This window comes from Myotis nattereri, assembly GCF_964212035.1.
Source record: "Myotis nattereri genome assembly, chromosome: 2".
NCBI lineage: Eukaryota > Metazoa > Chordata > Mammalia > Chiroptera > Vespertilionidae > Myotis > Myotis nattereri.
In genome coordinates, this window is record NC_138076.1 from 6,726,373 (window position 1) to 6,750,151 (window position 23,779).

At 44.3% G+C, this 23,779-nt stretch overlaps 1 protein-coding gene across 1 annotated transcript in view; it reads left to right on the forward strand.

Moving 5' to 3' along the window:
* The window catches only part of TENM3 (teneurin transmembrane protein 3), a 571,505-nt gene that overhangs the window by 152,404 nt on the left and 395,322 nt on the right, over positions 1–23,779 (forward strand). The window contains exon 2 of the mRNA XM_081084077.1: positions 4,041–4,346. Within this exon, the coding sequence (XP_080940203.1) occupies positions 4,115–4,346 (232 nt within the window). The 5' untranslated portion in view covers positions 4,041–4,114. The remainder of the gene's footprint in view (positions 1–4,040; positions 4,347–23,779) is intronic.

A 23,779-nucleotide genomic window follows, 5' to 3' on the forward strand; every position in this document is an offset into this window, starting at 1 on the left:
TGTTTTTCAAGGAGCTAATGAAAATGAACCAAATCAGATTGGTATTGTCACATAGTTGTGGCAGCCAATTCAATCAAAAGTGTTTGGTCAACTTTCTCCCTAATGGCTTTCCTTGTTTTTCACAAGCCCTGCCCACCAAGGCAGCAAGGTTAAGTGCTTTATGCTAAAAAGTTCACAGTGACCCTCTTTTCAGTGGAGGACCATGCAGTGGCCACCAAAGTGCTCCAACAACTCAGCGCTACATTTTTTAACCTTCTCGTCTCCAGCCTTGAGTGCAGGAGATGGCAGAGGACTGCCTTTGAAGTCACATGGAACTCATTGACTTGCTTCCGAGGGAAATCGGTGGCTGCAAACATTACAGTGCAATCGAACTCCTTGAAGAGTTCAAACGACATACACAAACGGACAGACGGGTGCAAAGGGCTTTTCAGTTTGAAATCCCTCTGAGATCAAAATGGCTTTGTCTCTGGTGGTGTCTTTGAGTCCTATGTCTTGATTTATCATGGCACTGAGGATCGCTTCACAAATAAAGATGACTCAGATACAGTATTTGGCGCTAGAGATGTTCTGTAAAGCTCAAGTACGCCTACAACCATCTTTTCGTCACTCATTTTTAACATGCATTTGGCATCGATTCGTAAACATTCGTAACGTTACCGCAAGGATGCATCTTCACTGAGTGATGCTATATGCTCACATCACTCTGTTAAAGAACGTATTGATTATCTCATTTGCAAAATTGTAAAACAGTATCGTGAACTATATAGAAAAGAGAATAGTCTTAACATTCATGGACCCAAAGGGACAGATAAAGACAGAATGGAAGTGTGCATGGTCTACCTCAGACATTGGCAGTTTTTTCTCTAAAGAGCTGGAGGGTAGCCCTAGCCTGTTTGGCTCATAGATAAGCATTGGCCTGAGGACCAAAAGGTTCCAGTCAAGGGCACGTACCTTGGTTGTAGGCTCCGCCCCTGTCCTGGGCCCTGATTGGGGTACGTGCAGGAGGCAACCAATCAATGTGTTTCTCCCACACTGATGTTTCTCTGTCTCTCCCTCTCTCTTCCACTCTCCTAAAAATCAATGGGAAAATATCCTGGGGTGAGAATCAACAACAACAACAACAACAAAGCCAGAGAGTAAGTAGTTTAGACTTTGCAGGCCATCAGGTCTCTGCCTTAGCTTCCTTGGCTGCAGTAACAAATTACCACAAACTTGGGGGCTTAGAGCAGTGGTCGGCAAACTGCAGCTCGTGAGCCACATGTGGCTCTTTGGCCCCTTGAGTGTGGCTCTTCCACAAAATACCACGTGCGGGCGCGCACGTACAGTGCAATTGAAACTTCGTGGCCCATGCGCAGAAGTCGGTATTTTGTGGAAGAGCCACACTCAAGGGGCCAAAGAGTTGCATGTGGCTCATGAGCTGCAGTTTGCTGACCACTGGCTTAGGAGTACCCTAATTAAGTTAATAACAATGTACCTACCTATATAGTTTAAGTTTTAAAAATTCGGCTCTCAAAAGAAATTTCAATCGTTGTACTATTGATATTTGGCTCTGTTGACTAATGAGTTTGCCGACCACTGGCTTAGAGCAACGGAAGTGTATTCTCTCAGCTCTGAAGGCAGAAGCATGAAATCCAGATGGTGGCAGGGCCGTGCTCTCTCTGGAGTTCTCGGGAAGCATCTATTCCAGCCTCTCTCCCAGCTTCTGACGGTGCCAGCAGCCCTTACATTTCTTGGCTTGTAGCTGCATCGCTCCAATCTCCACCTCGGTCCTCACGTGGCCTGTTTCCCTGTTTGCGTGTATGTCCCTGTATCCATACCTCCCTCTTCTGTCTCTCATACTGATGCCAGTCACTGGGTTCAGGACCCACCCTAATCCAGTATAACCTCAGCTTAACTTGATTATAACCTCCAAGACCATATTTCCAGATAAAGTCACATGCACAGGTACTAGGGATTAAGACACCCACATGGTCTTTTTGGGAGACACGATTCAATTTCCTACAGTCTCTGTTACAACCACTCGATTCTGTGGCACGGGCACAGCCAAGGACAATCCATAAAGAAACACACATGCTGTGTTCCAGTAAAATTTATTTCCGGAAACAGCTGATTGGATGGCTTTGGCCGGCAGACTAGAATTTACCAGTCAGTGCCTGGTGATCTAACTAACTGAAGCAAAATGCAGTGAAAAAACATACACACAGACACCATAAAACACTTTTCCCTTGCTTCAATCAGTCCATTTTAAAGTGTAACAATGCATACATCAGTGTATATATAGAAACACTGACTTTAAAATAGATGGCAACTTGGGGCAAAAAAAAAAAAAAATGGAACTTTTATAATGATCTCAAATCCCAAAGCTCTGTTCCTAAAAATGCTTGAATTAGCTTTTTTTTTTTCTGGTCAATTAAGAGCTTTTTGATGATCATGTAGTTTTGAGGGTCTACATGGACTTTCAGCCAATGAGATGCAGACTACTTCGGAGACAAGATTTGTGTTGAACTCAGACATATTTGCTCACTCTGTGAGAAAGAAGGTGCCTGCGGACCCCACTGAACGTTCACTCCACGAGGCCGGCACACTGTTTCAGCCAATGGTGGGTCCTCAGGGCAGAGAAGGGACTGTAATAGTCACTCAATAAATACTTGTCCAAAGTAACTTGTTCGCTAGCATAAAAAGAGTGAATCCGTGTATTGTTGTCTTAATCCTAATGTATAAAAATAGTCTCCATCACCATACCTTAAAATTATTGATAGTCTTAAACTGAAAGGAAAGCTAGACTAAGAGAAATCCAATTTCGATTAAGAGCGATTAGGAGAATTTGTAAAGAGACTAACGGGGGTAATAAATCAGAAGGAGTCTGTGGATAATATTAGTTTTTGAAGATCAGATTTATGCAATCGAAGGAAAAGGTGGGACGTCAAGATCCATTTCAAACAACCGAGCTAAGAGGTTAGCAGCCACTCCCTCTGGCCCAGCTCACTCAGCAGCAGAGCAGCGAGGACCCCTGGGAGGCAGCTGGCCCTGGTGGCTCGGAGAGGAAAGGGTGTTGTTGGGTTGAAGAGGGTGCAGGAGGAGCAACGCTCTGGGAGGCTGTGAAGGTTCCAGCTCAGAGCCTGGCGGTCCTTACCGCTGGACGGAAGGCAGAGATTTGCACGTGAAAGGTGTAGGATGGCAACGTTGCTCAGAAAGAATTAAGGCGCATGGCCGCGGAGACATAAGCTGAGACCCGAGGGAGAAGCAGCTGTAGGATTCCGCGCTGGGAGCACATTAAAGAACCCTGTGAGCCCGGCCGGTGTGGGTCAGTGATTGAGCTTTGACCTATGAACCGGGAGGTCATGGTTCGATTTCCCGTCAGGGCACATGTCCGGGTTGTGGGCTCGATGCCCAGTGTGGGGCGTGCAGGTGGCAGCCGATCAATGATTCTCTTTCATTATTGATGTTCCTATCTCTCTCTCCCTCTCCCTTCCTCTCTGAAATCAATAAAAATATGTTTTTTTATAAAGAAAAAGGAAGGGAAAGTACTTACAAATGAAGAAAATGCTACAAGGGAAAATGTTTCCATTGTGGAAAATGTAACAAGCATGCTGAGGCCAGGTGTAAGCTGCGTTAGTGCTGCCTTCAGCTTGTTTTTTGTATCAGTGTGGAAACTCAGATATAGTAGCTTAAACAAGCACCCATAACTCACTAACAGAAAACATGCCTCAACTCCCAATAATCAGGATAATTTACACTGATTCCACCAATGTTCACTTCTTGTTGAAAGCGAATTTTTTAAGTATATTTTTCATTCATTTGAGAGATGGGAAGGGGGAGGGAAGTAGAGAAACATCCAGGCAAGAGAACCACCCCTCTGGCTGCTCCTGCACGCCCCCTACTGGGCATCCATTCCACAACAGGCACCTGCCCTGAGCTGAATGGAACCTGCGGCCTGGAGGTGCAGGGGAGGATGCTCAACCCACTGAGCTCAGAGCCCGGGCGAGCCTGTGTCCAGATGAAGGGGACACTGACCGCCTGCCCCCCTTTTCTCCTTCCAGAGAGCCGATGAGAGCCGCCCCCTGAGCAGCGCCCGCCGCCCCCAGGACCCATGTGCGCCCGGAAGGAATGAAGCATGGATGTGAAGGAGCGGAGGCCCTACTGCTCCCTGACCAAGGGCAGGCGCGAGAAGGAACGGCGGCACACCAACTCCTCGGCCGACAACGAGGAGTGTAGGGTGCCCACGCAGAAGTCCTACAGCTCCAGCGAGACGCTCAAGGCCTTCGACCACGACTCCTCCCGGCTGCTCTACGGGAACAGAGTGAAGGACCTGGTTCACCGGGAAGCGGATGAGTACAGCAGACAAGGTAGGTGCCTGCGGGCCAGCAAGGCCTGCTCGGGGGCAGGGGGAGGCCGCTGGGCAGCGGAGCGCTCACCTGTCCCCGCTCACCGTGACATGGTTGTATTCTGAGGTCGCAGTCCTATCCTCTGACTCAGATTTTGAAACTTTTTTTTCAGATGATCACATACTATTCCATATCTGCACGTACAGGGACCCTACGCCACATTTTATATATATATATATATATATATATATATATATATATATATATATATATTGATTGATTGCAGAAAGGAAGGGAGAGGGAGAGAGATAGAAACATCAATGATGAGAGAGAATCATTGATCAGCTGCCTCCTGCATGCCCCCTACTGGGGATCGAACCCAGGCCTGTGCCCTGATGGGGAATCTAACCGTGACTTCCTCGCTCATAGGTCATTGCTCGACCCTGAGCCATGCCGCTGGGCAGCACCTCCGCCGTGGGTGTGTGCGGTCTGGGACGTCGGATGTGGCCAGGTGTTTGCCCATGAACTTGAAGCCAGGGCTCCAGGGCTGTCTCGCAGCCTCATGAGGGTGCTCAGGGACACGGCTTATGCAGTTAGCACTGGGGCAGGGGAGCAGCAGCTGCTGGGGAGGAAGCTGGCCTTTCCCTCATGAGAAAGGAGGAAGTCTCCTTCGGGTCATCTCCTGGCCCATCCTGCCCTGCTGGCGGCCCGCGAGCCGCGGTTTGCCGACCACTGCCATAGCACAGCCCACCACGGTCTGTTCAGTCGCATATGTTTGTTGAACGTTTTTACGCTCTGTCCTCTGCTGGCAGTGACTTATGTGACTTTACTTCACAATCCAGAACCTATCGATGTCTACACTTTCAGACAGTAGCTCATTTTAAATTAGGCACACGGGGTTATATTTTGTTTCTTCTAATACAGTCGTGAGTTGTGGGCAAGATTGCTGCTAATAAAAATAAAATCCTCTTATACTGGTATTGCACAGTCAATTTACATAGAGCTGGGTGTCCCTTCGCCAATTTAATCAGGAAACGAAGAAACATAAACTTCAAAGATAAAGGATATTTTCATCCTTTTCCAATCACCTTACAGACACTGTGACTAACAGTTTGATATTGGGCAGGAACAAATGTAAGAAAAAGTAATAATGCAATAAATCATTCAAAAGTTTGAAAATTCCCCATGCATTTTGGGAAGAGCCATCCTAACTAGACTGAAATGCCATTCGCTCGCCCACACCCGTTCACATCAAAGCAGACTCATTTGATTTGCCAAAGAGTGGATTTTTTTTCTCCTCTAAAGCATGCCTTCATGACAGGTGTCAATTTCACGGAAGGGGGCAAAATAGCGTAAGGTTCTTCATCCAGTTTTTAGGGGAAGATATAGAACATGTATTAGAGATACGTGATCTTGTTAAGTGGGGTTTAATTCATTGTATACTGCATTGTAATTCTAAACCCAACTTTCTTTTCTTCCGTATTATGTACACAGCCAATATAGACCATCAGGGTACATTTTTCACCCATTTAAAAAATAGCCGGCAGTTGTAGAAATGCGTGCAATCGGAACCAGTGTAAATTCCTGCTTTTTGTAACAAAAACAGCTGTTCAGTGCTCTCCTGGGAAATACCACACTGTGGGAGGCGATTAGAAGGGAAAAGGGCCCAAGAGGCGGGCTGCGCTGGGAGGCGTGTCTCCACCCCACGTGAGCAGGCCCCGTGGCAGAGCGAGGATGCTGAGGGGTGAGAAACAGCGAGCTGACGTGTTCACCTCCCGGGCAGCGCCAATCCCACACAGAGCCCGTTGCGGATGGCATGGTGATACCGCCTGTGGGAACCCTGGAACTTAGTTCTTAGGGACCCGATAGCACCATCGCTCAGCTCCTCCCAAGCCATGGACAGGAGAATGAAAAGGGACAGGAGAGCCAGTGAGCCGGCCTCCTGTGGCGGTGGAGGCCGCTGGCAGGAACAGTGAATGGAGTCATGATTAGAGGTTTCAGAGCAGAGGTCAAAGGCGAAGGCACAGGTCCCTAAACGTACGTGTTCATAAATCAGAGAATATCAAACACACACAGGGCCTGGCCTGCGTGGCTCAGTGGTTGAGCATCGACTTGGGAACCAGGAGGTCATGGTTCAATTCCCGGTCAAGGGCACAGGCCTGGGTTGTGGGCTCCATTCCCAGTGTGGGGCGTGCAGGAGGCAGCTGATCCGTGATTCTCTCTCATCACTGATGTTTCTATCTCTCTCCTCTCTCTCCCTTCCTCTCTGAAATCAATAAACATATATTTTATTTAAAAAAGGAAAGGAAAACATTACACACACACACACACATACACACACACACAGGGACTGTGCTGCTATGTAGAGCTCCCGTGCCCTGACCCCTCAGTGGGCAGACACACAGGCATGGGCACTGCCATCCCCCCTCGGCCACCTCTGAGGAAGCCCGTGGTGGGTAGTGTCCTCCTGTCACAGAGTGAGACTTGGGGGCGTGGGGAGGCCCGTGGTGGTGCCGTGGCAGAGCTGGGACTGGAACCCAGGCCCTCTGTCCCTAGCGCGCAGGCTTCTAACCTCGGTGCACTCGCCAAGGCTGGAAACAGGCCATTCCGTATCCTAAGCGCCCATGGGTTTGTCAATGTCAGTCCATTTTGGTGGGGTTTTTTTTTAGTTTTTAAATCTTTATTGTTGAAACTATTACATATGTCCCCTTTCTTCCCCCACTGACCCTTTCTGGCATGCCCCTGCCCCTCCCCTCCTCCCCCCACCCCTGCCCTTGGCCTTCACCACCCTATTGTCTGTGTCCATGTGCATACCTGCATACAAGTTCTCTGGTTGATCTCTTCCCACCCTCCCGCCTTCCCCCGCCTTCCCTCTGAGGTTCAGCAGTCGGCTCCATGCTTCCATGTTCTGACGATGGCTGGAGGGGGTGAGGGCACTGAGGCATATTTAGGAAATAGAGCTGATATGGGTCCCGGAGGCTGAGGGAGGAGGAGGGTGGCCATACCTTTTCTTACTGGGCTTTGCTACGGGGCAGGTTTGTAGCAGGAACAGTGGAAGGAAAGTCGGCTCTCGGGGTCTGTTTTTCTCGCGCCAGCATCACGGAAAATCCTCCTAGACTCTCATTTTCTTTGAACCTGACAAATGTCAGTGTTTCCTCCCTGACAGGGATGCTGTGGGATTAATTATTTAATTGGCAAAATGTGCTTCCTGCCACTGCTCCTGACATCAGACACATAATAAAAATGAAAGATTAAAAATGTTAATAGTAGCCAAGGACCGTTGAAACAGTTCCAAAGAGTCTTGCTGATTGAGCCTGTCCACGGAGTGTCAGTTCTGAACCCACGTGTCCCGTGCCTGACGCAGGGAGAGCCAGTGTGGGCTGCGGGAGGGCGCAGTGGGGACCCCATTAATGCGAGTACAAGGATTCCAATCCAGAAATGCGATGCTTTATATTTCTATTCACCAATTTTATGCTCTATTATCAAATTTGATTTTAATCATTTTTATGGCTTTCCTCACCGGCCGGTGATTATTGTTAAGTCCAGGTTATCTTTTCTTTTTAAAGATTTTTTAAAAATATTTTTTATTGATTTCAGAGATGAAGTGAGAGGGAGAGAGAGATAGGAACATCAATGATGAGAGAATCATTGATTGGCTGCCTCCTGCACGCCCCCTACTGGGGATGGAGCCTGCTACCTGGGCATGTCTCTTTGATAGGAATCGAACCCGAGACCCGTCAGTCTGCAGGCCAAACTGGCTGGGGCCGCGGTTATCTTTAGATCCTGGGCAGCTGGGATGATTTCATTTGCACAGTAATGTGTGATTTGACTGGATCTCACAGATCTTTCTCTTTAAATGTCCTCATGTGATTTATTGGGCGATGGAAACAGTTCTCTTTAGCAGCTGGGGAGCTCTCTGTAGGTGTGATGGGGTGAGGGCGACAATGGCTTGTTTTGCATTCTTGGATGCTATTTTCTTTGATTCCCCCTTGAAGAGAATTTATCCTGTCAGGCCTGAGACACATTTCTTCAGAAACAGCTGCCTGAGATCGTCCCACACTTTTGGAGCAATGATCAAATAAAATACCCTTCTCTCTCTCTCTCTCTCTCTCTCTCTCTCTCTCTCTCTCTCTCTCTCTCTCTCTCTCTCTCCCCACGATTACACTGCCTGCAGTGTTTTTGACCAAACGCTTATGTTTATCCACTCCAATCAGAATGTTGGCCATGAGGGTGACTTTGAAGAGGGGGTGTCTGCACTAAGGACACGTTTTCCATAGAACCATAAGCCCGCGGACAACACCTCTGAGCCCTCTTAACCCAACATGTTCACCAGTTAGAATTTGGTGTTGGGGTTATGAATTCCAGAATTTCAAACTGAAAAGTTCAGCATTTATTCTTACATCTATAAAATGGCCAAGGGAGGAGGGTTATATTTAAAACACGAGAAGCATTGCGTCTCCATTTATACACACCTGAGAGCAAAATAGAAAATAAATTAGCAAGGTCGGAAGGGCCAGGGGAAGGCAGATGGGCAAGGGCAGGCGCTCACTGATGTTGGAGGGGGCTCACCCCAGGCTTCTCTCCTCCTTCCTCCTGTTGCCTGGGGATTTGTCTGTCTCCTCCTGCTCACCATTGGCCCTTCCGGCTGCCCCAGCGCTTACAAACCTCTGCTTCTCAGCTCATGACGGAACTGGTCCAAGGCCAGTTCAAGTGTAGATCCCACCCTGATTTCTCAGCCTCCCCGGTGGGCTGCATCCTGGCTCCATCCCTCCTGTAAGTGTTTCAGGTGCTTGACCTTCCCCTGGCCAAGGACAACCCCCTCCTGCCAATGAAAAGGGCATTAGAGGAGCAGGCTGCCTTTGCCTGCAAATATCCAGGACCCCGGCATGATGGTGGCTGGAATGACGCCTCACCCACCATCCCCCAGCCAGCACCTCCCTCCTGTGAGCTGAGCCCTGATCAGGGGCGTGATGAGACCTAGAACTCACTAGGGGCCTGAAGGGCAACGCCGATGCAGGTGTTTTTCCCCAGGTGAGAGCCCAGGATGGGCAGGAGACCTAGGGTGGGGATCAGAAAGGACGCCTGGCTTTGCGGGCCTGAGAGGGGCTCCCTGCCTCCCCGTGGGCCTGAGGAGCTGGTTTCCTCATTCCCTCAGGAGCTGGGGGAACCTAAGCAGACGCAGTTTCTCCACTCAGATCTGTGGCAGTCCAACAAGGGAACTGGGGAGTGGAAAGGTGTCCCTAGAGTCTCATGGGACTTCCTCCGGTGTCATAAGGCACCCAGGAGAGCCTGGCCGGCTTCATGGCACCCCGCACACAGGAGGGGTGGGGTGGGGGGGATAGAAACAAACATCAGGAAGCACCCAAGGGAAAGGAGCAATGGAGATGGGAGAGGAAATGAGAACCAAAATCAAAATTATATAAGAGAATGGGAACACAAAGGGACAACAAAACCAACAATAACAGCTAAATGCTAGGGAGAAAGCTGCAATTTACAAACCAAAAAGATATAATAGATTCATTGAATTAGTTGAAGGTGAGAGGGTGGTCAATAGTTTGAAATTTGAAATTCAAATCAATAGTTTGGAAGACGAAGGAGAAGAAATAACTCAAAAGGGAAAATACATTTCCAGGTAAAATTAAGAAGGAAACACACACACACACACACCCCTGAGCACATCCTAGAAAAATTATTTAACTTCATGGATAAAGTTATTTTACAAAATCCAGAGAGAAAAGAAAATGTTACTTGTTAGTTACAAAAGAAACACAAATAAGATGGGTGAGTTTCTCCTCTGCAACAGTGGAAGCTGGAAGACAATGGGCTAACATCTACAACTCAGGGATCTTACAGACAGAGAAGGTACCATTCCTCTCCCAGAGGAAATGCATGATATTTCAGAGCATGCAAAGATTCAGAGACTGTATCACCAATGGATACCATCTAAGGAAGCACTGAAGGAGTGATCCCACCGGAATCGGATACTCTGCTATGAAAAGGAGGGGAAACAGTGATTTACAAACTAAAATGTTATAGGGGGGTGGGGCAAACGTAGGCTTCCCGTTGTTCGGATGGAAAATAATGCAATAATTAATCATTAATACAGGAATAACCCGTTTCGCGTGTTCACCACTGTAAGCCTGCCTTTGCCCCACCCACCCTACATGCCTTGGAATCCCAAGGATGACGGAGCAACTAAAAATGTGTAAGAAGCACCAGGAGGGGAACACAAAAGCAGGCGAGAACTAAAACTACTTCCCCATCGCAGCACCATCCAGCAGGCGGAGGAAAGCGGGAGGGAAGGTGTTCCAAAGTCAGAGCTGAAAAGGGGGGGGGGGGGTTATGGAATGGAGCCCACGTGCAGGGAAATAATTGCTACCTTGCACCCGTGTAATAATGAAAAACATGTATTTGAATATGAATGTCAGGAAAAGGCAGGTAATCATTACTAGAATTTTTAAAAAAAGAAAAAAAAAGCACAATAACCTAGCTAATTAGCAGGGGGAAAGGGGAGTGAATAGCAATCCGATCAATTTAGCAACAACAGCTCCAAGGAAAAAAAGGAAACCTGTAGGATCATGAATCACCATGAAACGAGACGGAAGGAGTCAAATGTAGATGAACGTGAAATGAAAATGTGCTGGATTTTTTTTACCAAAACTATTCAGTCTGCTTATAAAAGCTATTGGTCTTCATAAGAAACAGACATAATGATAAGAAATAGTGGAGGATAATGAGATGGTTTCTGGTACACAATCCTGTAACACACCACCTGTACAGTATATTGTGTGCCCATCATCCAACGTCAGTCTTCTCCCATCTCCATTCAGCCCCCCTTTACCTCCCCTACCTGCTCCCACCCTTTCCCTCTGCTAATCACCATGCTCTTGTCTGTGTCTATGAGGATTGCGGGTTTTTGTTTGTTTCTTGCTTAACCTCTTCACCTTTTTTTACCCAGCCCCCAACCACCCTCCCCTCCGACAGCTGTCAGTCTGTTCTCTGACTCTATGAATCTGTTTCTGCTTTGTATGTTAGTTTATTTTGTTCATGAGATTCCACATATAAGTGAAATCATACGGTATATGTCTTCTCTGATTGGCTTATTTCAGCTAGCATAATGTTCTCCAGGACCATCCATGCTGTCACAAAATCTTATTTACCAATGTCACACCCAATAAATTCAATTTTAAAAAGTTTAATAAAAAACAAATGAAAAAAGAAAAAATTAAAAGAATAATGAGATGGATAAAGATATATTAAGTAAATACAAACAAAAAGAAAGCAGGAATAGCAATTTAATATGAGGAAAAGTAGAATTTACCAATAAACACACAGAACTGGATAAAGAGGAACAGTGAGGAAGTGATGAAAGACAGAAAAATGAACAGTCTTAAATTGCAAACATTAAACAATATAGCTAACTGAATACAGTAAAAACTATTTTTTTTAAATTGTGTTAAAATACATTTGTTGTGGGATACTTTGGTCTACTTCTTTCAAAATCAGATAAATCTCAGAGGCAAAAATAAGAGCAATTATACACTATTAATAAAAATTCAGCAAAGGTACAAATTCAGAAATTGATAACAGTCAGATAGAAGTGACACTATTTCTCTTATATCTATGGAATATCTATAGAAACCAACGTGCATTTAACCACAAAAAGAAACATTAAAATATCAGAAAAATAGACACTTTATAAATCAGAATATCTGTTCATATTAATTTAGTAGAGCTAGAAATAGATAACAAAAAAATAAACAAAGCCCCTCCCCCTGGATTATGACACTCTTAGACCCTGCTAAGGAATGGTAGAAAGCAATGAAATAAAATCCCTATTCCAAAATGTATAAGGAATCAGTAAAAGCCATAATCAGAGGGAAAATATCTTGTTAAATAACATATTTAAAGACTGAAGACCAACAAACAGAATTTACCATACATCTTAAGACATGAGTAAAATATCAGAAAAATAAACCAAAGGAAATGGAAAGAGGTAGATATTCAAGATAAAATTAAAATTAAAAGCAAACATAAAAGCTAATTCTTTCAAAAGACTAAGGAAATAGAAAGCCCCTCGTGATTCCTATGAAAGAATAAGGAGAAAGGAAGGCGAGACGCTGGAGACATTGTAACAACTACAAGGGCCTGTTCTTACAACACTTTTTAAAGCTCTAGAGGAATTTATCTTTTTTTCTTAGCAAAATGTAATTAACCCAAAATTATTTCAAAGCATGGAGACATCGTGCCCAAATCAGTTACCTCAGAAGAGATTAAAAAGGGGGCATGGTTGAAAAGGAAAAGGCCGATTCCTGGGTCCCTAGGAGAATTTTACCTAACCTTCAAAGCACAGCTAAGTGCAATGTCCGAAGAGCTATTCAACACAACACACACCCAGAAACACGGAAAGCACTAAAGTGCACGTGATGAAGTTGACATGCCCTTCCTTGTAAAACTTGATTAAAACAGTACATAAAAGAAGCTACCTAGACCAAATTATCTTCTCCATAGATGTGTAAAATCCTAAACTAATATCTATAATAATAAAAGTGTAATATGCTGATTAGAACGGATGACCTTCCGGACGAAGCCTGGGCTGCAAGAGCCGAGGCAAGCCGCTGCGGCTGCAGTGGCCAAGCCCCTTGCACGAATTTCGTGCACCGGGCCTCTAGTTTGCATAGAAGAATGTAGCAATGTGTAAAAGGAGCAATAGGTTAGACCAAATTAATAACCAAGTTGTCACTAACCCTTGATGATAAAGCAACTTTTTTTTTTTCCAATGTTAGGAAATCTATAATAAAAGCATAATATGCTAATTACACCAGGTGTCCTTCTGGATGACCTTCCGGACAAACCCGAGGCAGCTAGGGAAGCCTGCGTCCCAGGTGCCTGCCGGAAGCCCAAGGAAGGCCTACTCTTTCACGGATTTTGTGCACCGGGCCTCTAGTTAGATTAATAAATCAAAGTAGAAAAATGTGATCTTATCAATAGATGATGAAAAGTTATGGGATAAAACTTAGAGACCATAAAAGTCATTAAAATGAAACTCAGGAAGTAACATGAGAAGAAAAAACAAATACATTAGTCACATGTAAGGTGGCCAATTGAAAACATGAAACAGCTTTGTCAATGGTGAGACCCTAGGAGCATTCAGTTATAATTGGGATCTTAAGGAAGGCTCATCTCCTCTCACAATTAGTATTCAAAATTGTTTTAGACATTTTAGCAATTTTATCTTTTAGTAAGAAAAGATAATGAAATAATATATGTTATTTGGGAAAAGTTAATTTGGTGCTTTTGTTAAATATATGAGTCATTGTATACATACAAAAACCATGTGTCTCTAGTAATAAAAGTTGAAGCAAATTGTTACTTGAATGAATATATGATAAGTATATGGACATCACGGGTACTATGGCATAGCAGTTAAGAAATGATCTGTGTTTGAGTCCTAGATCTGCCACTCAGCTGAATGGCAAGTGACATATTTTTGGCCAAGTGACATTCTTGGACAAATTAGTTCATTTCTCTGGGTTTCAATTTTCTTCTATGTGGATTGTGCTTTAGTTTTTAATCTGCAGTTTGTTGATAATAAAATGAGTTATTATAGGTCAGCTACTGAGAATAATATCTGATGCATGTCCCATACTATTTTTAAATAATTATTAAGCACTAATTGGCTAACTTGTAAGTCAACACATTATCTACAGAATGGTAACAAACGCTATAAAATTCTTTGGAACAAATTTTATAAGAGTGGTGTGGGACCTAACATGAAGGGAGCTATAAAATATTACTGAAAGATGTAAAAATAAAAGATCTGAATAAATATAAATATAGTGTTTTTAGATAGAAAGGATGATATAAGAATATCAATTCATGAAAAATAAGTGCATAGAAGTCAGGCTAATTTTTAATTGCAGAATGTGATCTTAAAATTCATGTGGAGGAATAAATGTCTGAAAATAGCCAAAAATATAAATAGATATATTTATATCTATAAAGATAAATAGTGAAGATCAAAAGATAAATAGTGAAGATCAAATGGCATATGAGTGTGTGTGTATGTGTGTGTATGTGTATATATGTGTGTGTATGTATGTGTATATGTGTGTGTGTGTGTATACTATGACCTCAGTGTAATCACATCTATATGATATTGGCATAAACAACGACAAATTGATCAATGGGATAAACTAAAATTTCAGAAATGGATCCCATTATATAGGGAAATTTGGTATAAAACAAAAAAATGTTTTTTCTATTCAGTAGTATTTGATAAATGGTGCTGGCACAACTGGCCATCCATCTGGAAGAATATAAAGTTGGACCCATATATCTCAGCTTATTCAAAAATAAATTAAGATGGATTAAAGTCAAACGTAAAAAATAAAGCAGCACGAATTCTAGAAGTTGGTTTGAGAGGCTGAATAGCATAGGAACGACTCGACCCCAGAGCCGCAGAAAGCCCCAGAAACAATGGCTTCAACACCTAACAGAATTACTTTCTCATCAAACGGAAGCCCAGAGGCGGCTGCTGTCAAGGACCCGGGCTCCTCCTGGGGGTGTGCTCTGCCATCCTTAGCCTGCGGGCTTGTCCTGGGGAGGCGCAGGTGTTGGCTGCGGCTCTGTATTCCTGGGTGAGATGGAGACCAGCGAAGGTGAGAAGGCGTCCGGCAGCAGGCTGTGTCTTCCTGCTCCCCTGCGCCTTCCTCCGACATCTCTTTTTTCCGAGCCGTTCCACTCGGCTACGCTGAGCTGCAGGAAAGGGAGCATTTACTATATTTACTTTCCAGCTTTTATAAGAGGCAGCCGGAGAGTGGCGGTGAGCCTGCGCAGCCTGCCCCGGGGACTGTATGCACGCCCGAGAATGGGGGAGCCATTCCAATAGAAACAGGCAATCCGGAGGAAAAGGCCTCCACGGCTTGTGTAATGTAAAATATTTTATATGTACATGGAAATGCCATAAGCAAAATTAGTATATGTATTGGGAATGTGTTTACAGTCCATAAATCATCTAAAATATATATATATATATATATATATATATATATATATATATATACACACACACACACACACACACACACACACACACACATATATATATATACACCCTATATAATAAAAGACTAATATGCAAATTGTCCCCTATACCGGCAGGTCCACTGGGAGCTGGACCAGGGGACAAGGCCAGCCAGCCAACTTCCCACCTTGGGAAGCAGGAAACTAATGGAAGAGGCTATTGTGGTGAGAGGTTTCCCTGGTTGGGACGAAGCATTTCTCAGCGACAGCCTCATAGGGTGGAGTCCTGCCCTAGTGCCGTCAGTCGGGTCCTCGGGGACAGGTCACTGCACAGATGTGCCTGCTCCATCCTGGCTTCCTCCATGTCATTTTCATGGGAAAATGTCTACTCCTCCGTGTCAACAGCTAACGGATGCATTCCTAAAGCAAGGACTTGCTGTACAGCTGTGAAGTTCGGGCTTAGTAAGACTCTTAAAAAAGAGCAACTTATTTATCAACTGCTTTCCTCAACACTTGACTCAAAATGGCTTTAAAAGTATGTGGAATAAACACAATGAAATCTATTTATAGAAATATAGGAAGAAAAAAAGGAAGGGAGGGAGGAAGGAAGGAAAGAAGAGAGGGAAGGAGGGACGGAGGGAGGGCCTGCAAAATCTTGACAGGTTGTCTTTGCAGAGTGGGGCTATGAGGGAAAACCTGCGGATTTTAAATCGCCAAAGGTCAAGGGCCAACAATCATTCCCGCGGAGCCCCGCAGGCTGGGTCTGCACGCAGTGAGTGGGAAGAAGCCCGCTCAGACAGGCAGATGCAGGGGTTCATGTCCCACTGTCTTGCGTGTGGCTTTCAACTCGGGGTGAACTCCACTGTGGGAGCTGAGGCGGGAGATGGCAAAGGCTCTGAGTTAGTTTAGGGATGAAATGTAGACCAAGAGTTCCGGGCACTAAAGGGAAGTTTACTCCACTTCCACCCGCGGCTTCTTCCCCCGCTTCCTCCTCCCTGGACTGCGGGAGCTGGTCTGATGTCCTCAGCTTTGCTGTGTTCCAGGGGCTGCCCTCCTCTGCCTCTGTCTGCACAGACGTATCTGATGGAAGGTCTTTGAGGTCCTCTAAGTCCACATTGTAGATGAATACAACTGAGACCAAAATTCACTGAACACATTCCTCAGCCCAGAGCGGGTGAGTTCAGAGCCAGACATACCCAGGGCCAAACCCCATCATTTCCGGTTATTTCACCTCATTTCTACAAAGCTTTTTGAAATCCACAGCAAACAAGTAAATGTGTTCTTGAGTGTGTTTGCAGCCATGGAGTAAGCGTGGGTGGTTAAAGCGGTCATAAAAAGGACTAAACGTGAGAGAAAAAAAATGATAAATCGGACTTCATCAAAATGAAAGCTTCTGCTCATCAGAAGTTGTAGTACTCTTTGTAATACTAGTTTAAGCAATAAAACAAAATTAAAAAAATACAATTACCAAGAAAAAAAGAAGAAGAAGAAGAAGGCAAGATGCAGCCTGAAAGTTGTGCATGCACTTGCATGTGTTTACAAAAGACTTGTATCCAGAATATAAGGAGCTCCCATAAATCAATGACCAAAAGTGCAGTTTTCAAGTGGGCAAAAATCTTACGACAGAAACTACACAGAAAAGACAAAAATGTTTAATTAGCCCATGAAAAAAATGCTCAACAGTATTAGCCATCAGGGAACTGAAAATTAAAACCACAATGAGACACTACCACTCACCCATGAGAATGGCTAAAATTACAAAGACCCAAAGCACCAAATATTGGTGAGGATGTGGAATAACTGAACTCGTGTATATTGCTGATGGGAGTGTAAAATTTTTTTAAAAAGGCACAATTTCCTTAGAAACTGGCAATTTCTTATATAAAGTCAAAAATAACATCTCCCTCAACCCCTTGACCCAGCAAATTGTGTCCCAAGCATTTATCCCTAACCAATGAAAGCGTATCTTCATAACCGGCCCAAACTGGAGTCACCAAGTGGACGGATGTGAAAGATGGTAGCATATTCACGCGGTAGACTTCACCTTGGCCACACAAAAGAACGGCCCATGGACTGATCCCCCCACAGCCGGGAGAAGCTCAGCAACCTTCCAATAAGCGAAAGGATCCAGCGTTCATACTGCCTGACTCCGTTTATACAGAGTTCAAGGACAGAAAAAAAAAATGAGTCTGTCCTCCAAGCAGTCAGGGCCCCGGTTGCCTGTGGGGCTGGGGGTTGACTGCAGGGGATGGGAGAATTCGGGAAGGGGGTGATAGATGTGCCCCATTTTGTTTGGGCTCCTGGTGGATGCGTTTGTTAAAATGCACTGAAGTGTAACCTTAAACTTCTATGCTATGCGTCAGATTTGTGGATTTCACTGCAGGGAAAATTTACCTAAGCAGCTAATCCCTTCAAGGACAAAAGCTAACGAGCATGGGAGACGGGTGTGGTTGCTCATGGAATGTTTGGGGTTTGTGCTCTCCCTGTCCTCCAGCTTCACCAATGGTGAGGTTTCACTTGGTGCTGGGGCAGCCGCACACTGGCCTACTGAGCCCCAGTCCTCCTACTGGTAAAAGCGGTTGCTGCTGCCATTGAGTGTAAAGTTTTGCTGGATAAAGACATTTCGCCCACGAAGGCAGTAGCGTCCACAGCCCAGTCAGGATTGTGCTGAGGGAGGATGCGGGGTGGGTGGCGTACACGTGGGACTGTGCCTTTCAGATATTTCCATCAATTTCTAAACAGAAAAAAGGCGCCCATTTTTAGCTCTTAGATATATTTTCTTTGCCAGCTTTATTGCTAGAATATCACTGAAATGCTAAATAACTTTAAAATCTTTCTGCATGCTCTATGTTCCAGAGAGGTCAGCAGAATTAAATTCCTATTTGTTAAATGTGAACCATGAAAGGAGTACGTATCGTTTTAGAATGCCACCAGGGGCCTTGTACAGATGCAAAAATAATACGAATAAAGGCTTTAAAGATACTAATTCTGTGTTTTTCAGGACCATTTTATTCCGCTTTGGAAGTGGGATGAAAAGACATTATTTTCTCTTCCTCTTCTTATTTCTGTTATTTATTTGCGTTTTTTGCATTATGAAAATAGATGACACATTCGGGCATGTTGGAAATCGGCAAAGAGGAAGATTTGAGAGCCAAGAGCAAAATGCTTTTAATTTTAAAGACTGCGATTTAGTTTAGTCTTGGATGCCATTATGGTGAATAATGGGAACGGATCCTAGACTTCAAAAGAAATATGACCATATGGTCTTACCATTCAGCTCCTAATGCTGCTATGAATTTCCAGTTCTGCCCCGAACGCTTCATTTCCCCGGCGTTCCTCCTCACCTCTGTCATCACACAAACACGAGAGGAATCTACATCCTTTCCCGTGTTTTCTGAAACCGTCCTTACTGGCGCTGAGCAGACTCTTTCTTTGTGAAAATAGGGTGGTAAAAAGAAAGACCCAAATCTGCAGCATTAATGAGATCCACCGGGCTAATTACTGTGACTCTGAAGTTTATGACTTTTAAATATTAACTCCTTAAAATGATTCATGTGGAGATCCCAATGATTAATCCGCCCGAGTCACAATAAATGTCAGCGGCAGGATTAAGGGGTTTAGAGGGTCATGTTTGCCCAACCTTAAACTTCTGCGCTTAAAGACACAAGTTAAATGGCCCCAGTTTATCATTGTTTCCAGTTAATGTTTCCCTCCTTCGCTCCCTCCCCAGCTCCCCCGCCCCACTGATGGTTAACTAACTTGGGCTATTAGCTGGGCAAGGCCTTCTTTGTGGCTTCTTTGTGGCTTGGTGGCCAACTGATCTTGTAGATTACCTGCCAGAAGGTGTGAGCAGATAGAGATGGCTTAGAGCCCTCCTCCTGGCACAGCGCGGGTAATCCTTTCCCCCTGCCTGGGCCTTGATTGGTCTGCTGTCTTGAGCCCCTACTCACTGCTAAACGTGTACCTGGTTCCTGGCCACGCGGCCAGTTCGGGATCCACGTTGTGAATCGCTGCACAACTTCCTTCACGATTTTGTTTTTCAGAGAGATTGAAAGGGAGGGGGCAGAGGCAGAGAGAAACATGGATGTGAGAGGGACACATCCACCGGTTGCCTCCCACATGCACCCCGACCAGGGCCGGGAATTGAGCCTACAACCAACGTACACGCCCTTGACCATAATTGAACCTGGGACACTCTGTCCACTGAGCCAAACCGGCCAGGGCTGCCTTTACAATTCTTGCAGAGCTGCTGCTTCCTGCCAAAGCCACGCATATTTATACCACTTCCTCCTGCAGCGTCGCTGGCAGACAGACGGCAGCAGGTCTGTTGCAGGCATGTTATCATCCCCGCTTCTTGGATTCTTCCACAGCAGTAATTACTAAGTAAAGTAAGAAGCAAGTTCATTTCCAGAGCGCATTTGATCAAAACCAGCTCGAGAGCCGTGTGTCTAATGCCCAGGGGTTGCCAGGATCAGAACCGGGTGCTCTGCGGCTGGGAATGGAAATCCTCGCGGTGGGCGCTTACAAAGATGCTCTCCTTCTGAGTTCGCAGACTTGGCGCCTGCCTGCTCCCATCAGAGCCATCAGGCCTGCTGTGCAGGCTTCTGCCCTCCCCTGGGGCTTCCCAAGTCTCATCCTGGAGGGAAGGCCTCTACTCGGGGCTTTCCTCCCAATCCTGCTCCTCTCCTCGCAAACATACTTGGGCTTCCTTCTTGTGCTTCTCATCAAGTTAATTTTATTTCATTTTTTTAATTTAAACCATTTTTTTCAATGACACTTGACACACACTGTTATATTAGTTTCGGGTGTGTATACCCAGTGATTGGACATTACCTAACTTAGTAAGTGATCATCCCAGTAACTCTCATACCCATCTGACACCCTACATAGCTATGAGGTTGTCACTGACTATATCCCCTATCCAGTGGTCGGCAGACTGCGGCTCGCAAGCCACATACAGCTCTTTGGCCCCTTGAGTGTGGCTCTTCCACAAAATACCGACTTCTGCGCATGGGCCACGAAGTTTCAATCACACTGTACATGCGCTCCCGCACGTGGTATTTTGTGGAAGAGCCACACTCAAGGGGCCAAAGGGCCGCATTTGGCTCGCGAGCCGCAGTTTGCCGACAACTGCCCTATGCTGAGCTTCCCCTCCCCGCAACTGTTCCGTAACCACCAATTTGTACTTCTCAGTCCCTTCACCTTGTCACCCATCCCCCACTTGTCCTCCCATCTGGCAGCCATCAAAATGTTCTCAGTATCTGTGAGGCTGTTTCTGTTCTTCTTGTTCATTTATTATTATTTTTTTTAGAGTCAGTTGATAGATATGTATTTATTGCCATTTTATTGTTCATATTTATTTTTCTCCTTCTTCTTAAAGAAGATCCTTCAATGTTTCGTGTAATACAGGTTTGGTGATGAAGAACTCCTTTAGCTCTTTCTTGTCTGGGAAGCTCTTTATATGTCCTTCGATTCTAAATGATAGCTTTGCTGGGTAGAGCCATTTTTTAAATGTAGTTTTGTGTAGGGACTTACAAGTAAAGATTTATGCCCTCATTGAAATTTCTATCGCATGTTCAAAGATGGGTATTCTGTTCAAACAGTTGACAAATTTAACTTAAGAAGGTTAAAGCGTTTGGAGTGTCCCATAAAATATGCATTAGGACTTGAAGGGGAAAACTAACATACATTCCTATTACTGTGTGATCTCCTTATCATTTTGCAAACACAGCAGGAAAGGGAACTCCAGATAAGGTGGTGGTGACACTAATTCTACAAATATCAAGTAAGGGCTGTTTGCCCAATTTGTAGTTTTGTGTTACACTGCACCCTTGCAGGAAATGTCACTCCATGTCTGAGAACAGATCACTCCATCCAAGCTCACAATGACAAAGGAGAACACCTGAAGAAGATTCTAGATTATTCCCGTGTATTAAGTTCCTATTGATTCTTCTATCCATTTCCCATGCTTAGTTTTGGGGGTTGTGACTATATAAGAAGTGGTTTTTATCATGTCATAAGTATATTATCTTTTTCAAAGCCCATATATGATAATGGGGAAAGAAAGCATTGAAATGATATTTCAAAAACTGATAGCGAGACAAACATTGCTCCTATTTTTCTTATAGTACTTCATTTCTTTACAATAAACAAGGAAGGGTTTCTAAAGCCCAGCATCTCCAAGAGAAGGTAATAAATTAATTATTTCTAATTATTGAACAGAAGCTATTAAGCAGCAAGTCAGGAAAATATAGTTTTAAAAAGAAGATAGACTTTAGTTTTTCTTTACATTTTGAAATTAGTGAAATTATGAAAAGTAAAAATTCAGAGCTCTAAAATAAAGAATTATTCATTTCCTTCACTTACAATTCCTTCTAAACGATCCATCAGAAAAGTTACTTAACTTTCTTCACTTTTATTCATGCTCAAAACCAGAAGCACTTATGTAATTCGTTGGCTCTCTACCTTAGTTTCCAAAAATGGGATCATACTCCGCAACTTGTATTTTTACTTAAAATGTATGGAATAGGCCTCCCTCCAGATCTGAACATATAGGCCCAGCCTCTATGTCTTGTCTGCTAGCCACATGCAAGGGATCTACAACTTACTCAGCCACTCCCTTTATGATACACCTTCCAATTAATTTAATTTGTGCAACAGTGCCATAATAAACCTGTATTTTTAAGATCAGGTGATTTTATTTCTATAGGATATCATCTCAAATAAAGTAGACTTTTTGATCTAGAAAGTATTTTTAATTTTAATAGAAAAAATCTTTTCAACTACTAAAGCAGCATAAAAGGCAAAGGAAAAAATGATAGCATAAAGTAATAATGGGTTCTCGGAGCAGGCCCACAGGACCACCTGCTTTTAGGAGAACAGGGATTCTTGCTTTGTCCCCCAGATTTCAAATACCCGTGCCCCATAGCCCACTTCCTCATTGCAGAGTTGCTGTGTGCCCCAGAAGAGAATGGACAATAGCAATGATGAGTGTTTGTGAGGACATATGGAAATCAAGGCCCTCATCTGCTGCTGGTGGGAATGTTACTGTGTACAGTCACCGTGGGGAACAGTCCGGTGCTTCCTCAAAAGGCTAGACCTAGAGCAACCACCTGACCAGCAGCATTTCCCATAGGTTTATAGTAAAGAGAAGGAAAAGCATATGTCTACATAAACATTTGTACACTTTATTGAAATCGCCCGAAAGTGGTACCATCTCAAATGCCCATTAACTGATGAACGGATAAACTGTGGTCTATCCATATAATGGAATATTACATGAGCATAGCAAGGAATGAAGTACTGATACATGCTACCATATGGATAAACCTTGAAAACTCTGTGCTAAGTAAAAGAAGCCAGTCATAGACGCCCACACATTGTAGAGTCACTTTTATTTGAAATGTCCAGAATCGGTAAATCTATAGAGACAGAAAGTAAATTGCTGGTTGCCTAGGATTTGTGAGAAAGGGAGAGCAAGAGGGTAAGTGGGAGATGACTGATTGTGGGTACCAGGTTCCTTTGAGGGTGACAAGAGTGTTCTAAAATTGAATGTGATGACAGTTGCACTCATGTCCCTCATGTGGAGTCTTGCTCTTTTGAACTCACAAGTAGATGCCTTGCCTGTTGGTGAACATCATTGCATTGCAGTTTTCACAAAGCCGTCCCTGCTCTGATTAGGTTGTGGACACTACATGAGGAAGAGGCAAAATCGCTATCCAATCCTCTTTTTCTGTGAAAAGGCTAGCTGTGCTGTGTGCCAAGTTCCCTTGAAACATTCGTTCTCACGTGGTCTTTTCCACCTTGTCACATACCATCACTCATTTTTGAAAATGAGGGCTTTTTTTTAAAGATACAGCCTTCCTAGGTTGTGTTCATTCAGTGTTTCTTTTACATATTTTCAAATGTATGAGTGTCATAAACAAAATGTCTAATCTCTTCCTAGCTAACCTTACCTTTTAATCACAATAGATTTCATCCTTGGGTGGACTTCATTCTGGCTGCAATTTATTGCTTTGGGACTGTTTCAAATTGCAATGGGAAAATTTGTTGGCCCTGCTGATCAAGGTCACCAAAATTCAACATGCAGGACATAAGTACTTATTTCACCAGCCTCAGCCAAACAGACTTCACATAGAGACTCCAAAGAGCAAAGAAAGAAATTAAGGGAATGCTGTTAGAACCGTGGCAAAGACCCCAACGCAAAGAAGCAAGCCATGGCAAATAAGATAAATGCATCCGTATTCCTTTGTCTATTGAAGCCAAAGCTGACGTAAGACATGATAGTCAGGTTTTTAGCCCAGATCCAGACGCATCTTTGCTGCCTTTTTCTGCCTTTGTCTTTCCACTGAGCAGTGGCTTGAAGTCCTCCCTCAACAACCCCGCCCAACCCTCTGGCTCAGTGACCTTCAGTCAACTGTCTTTGTTCA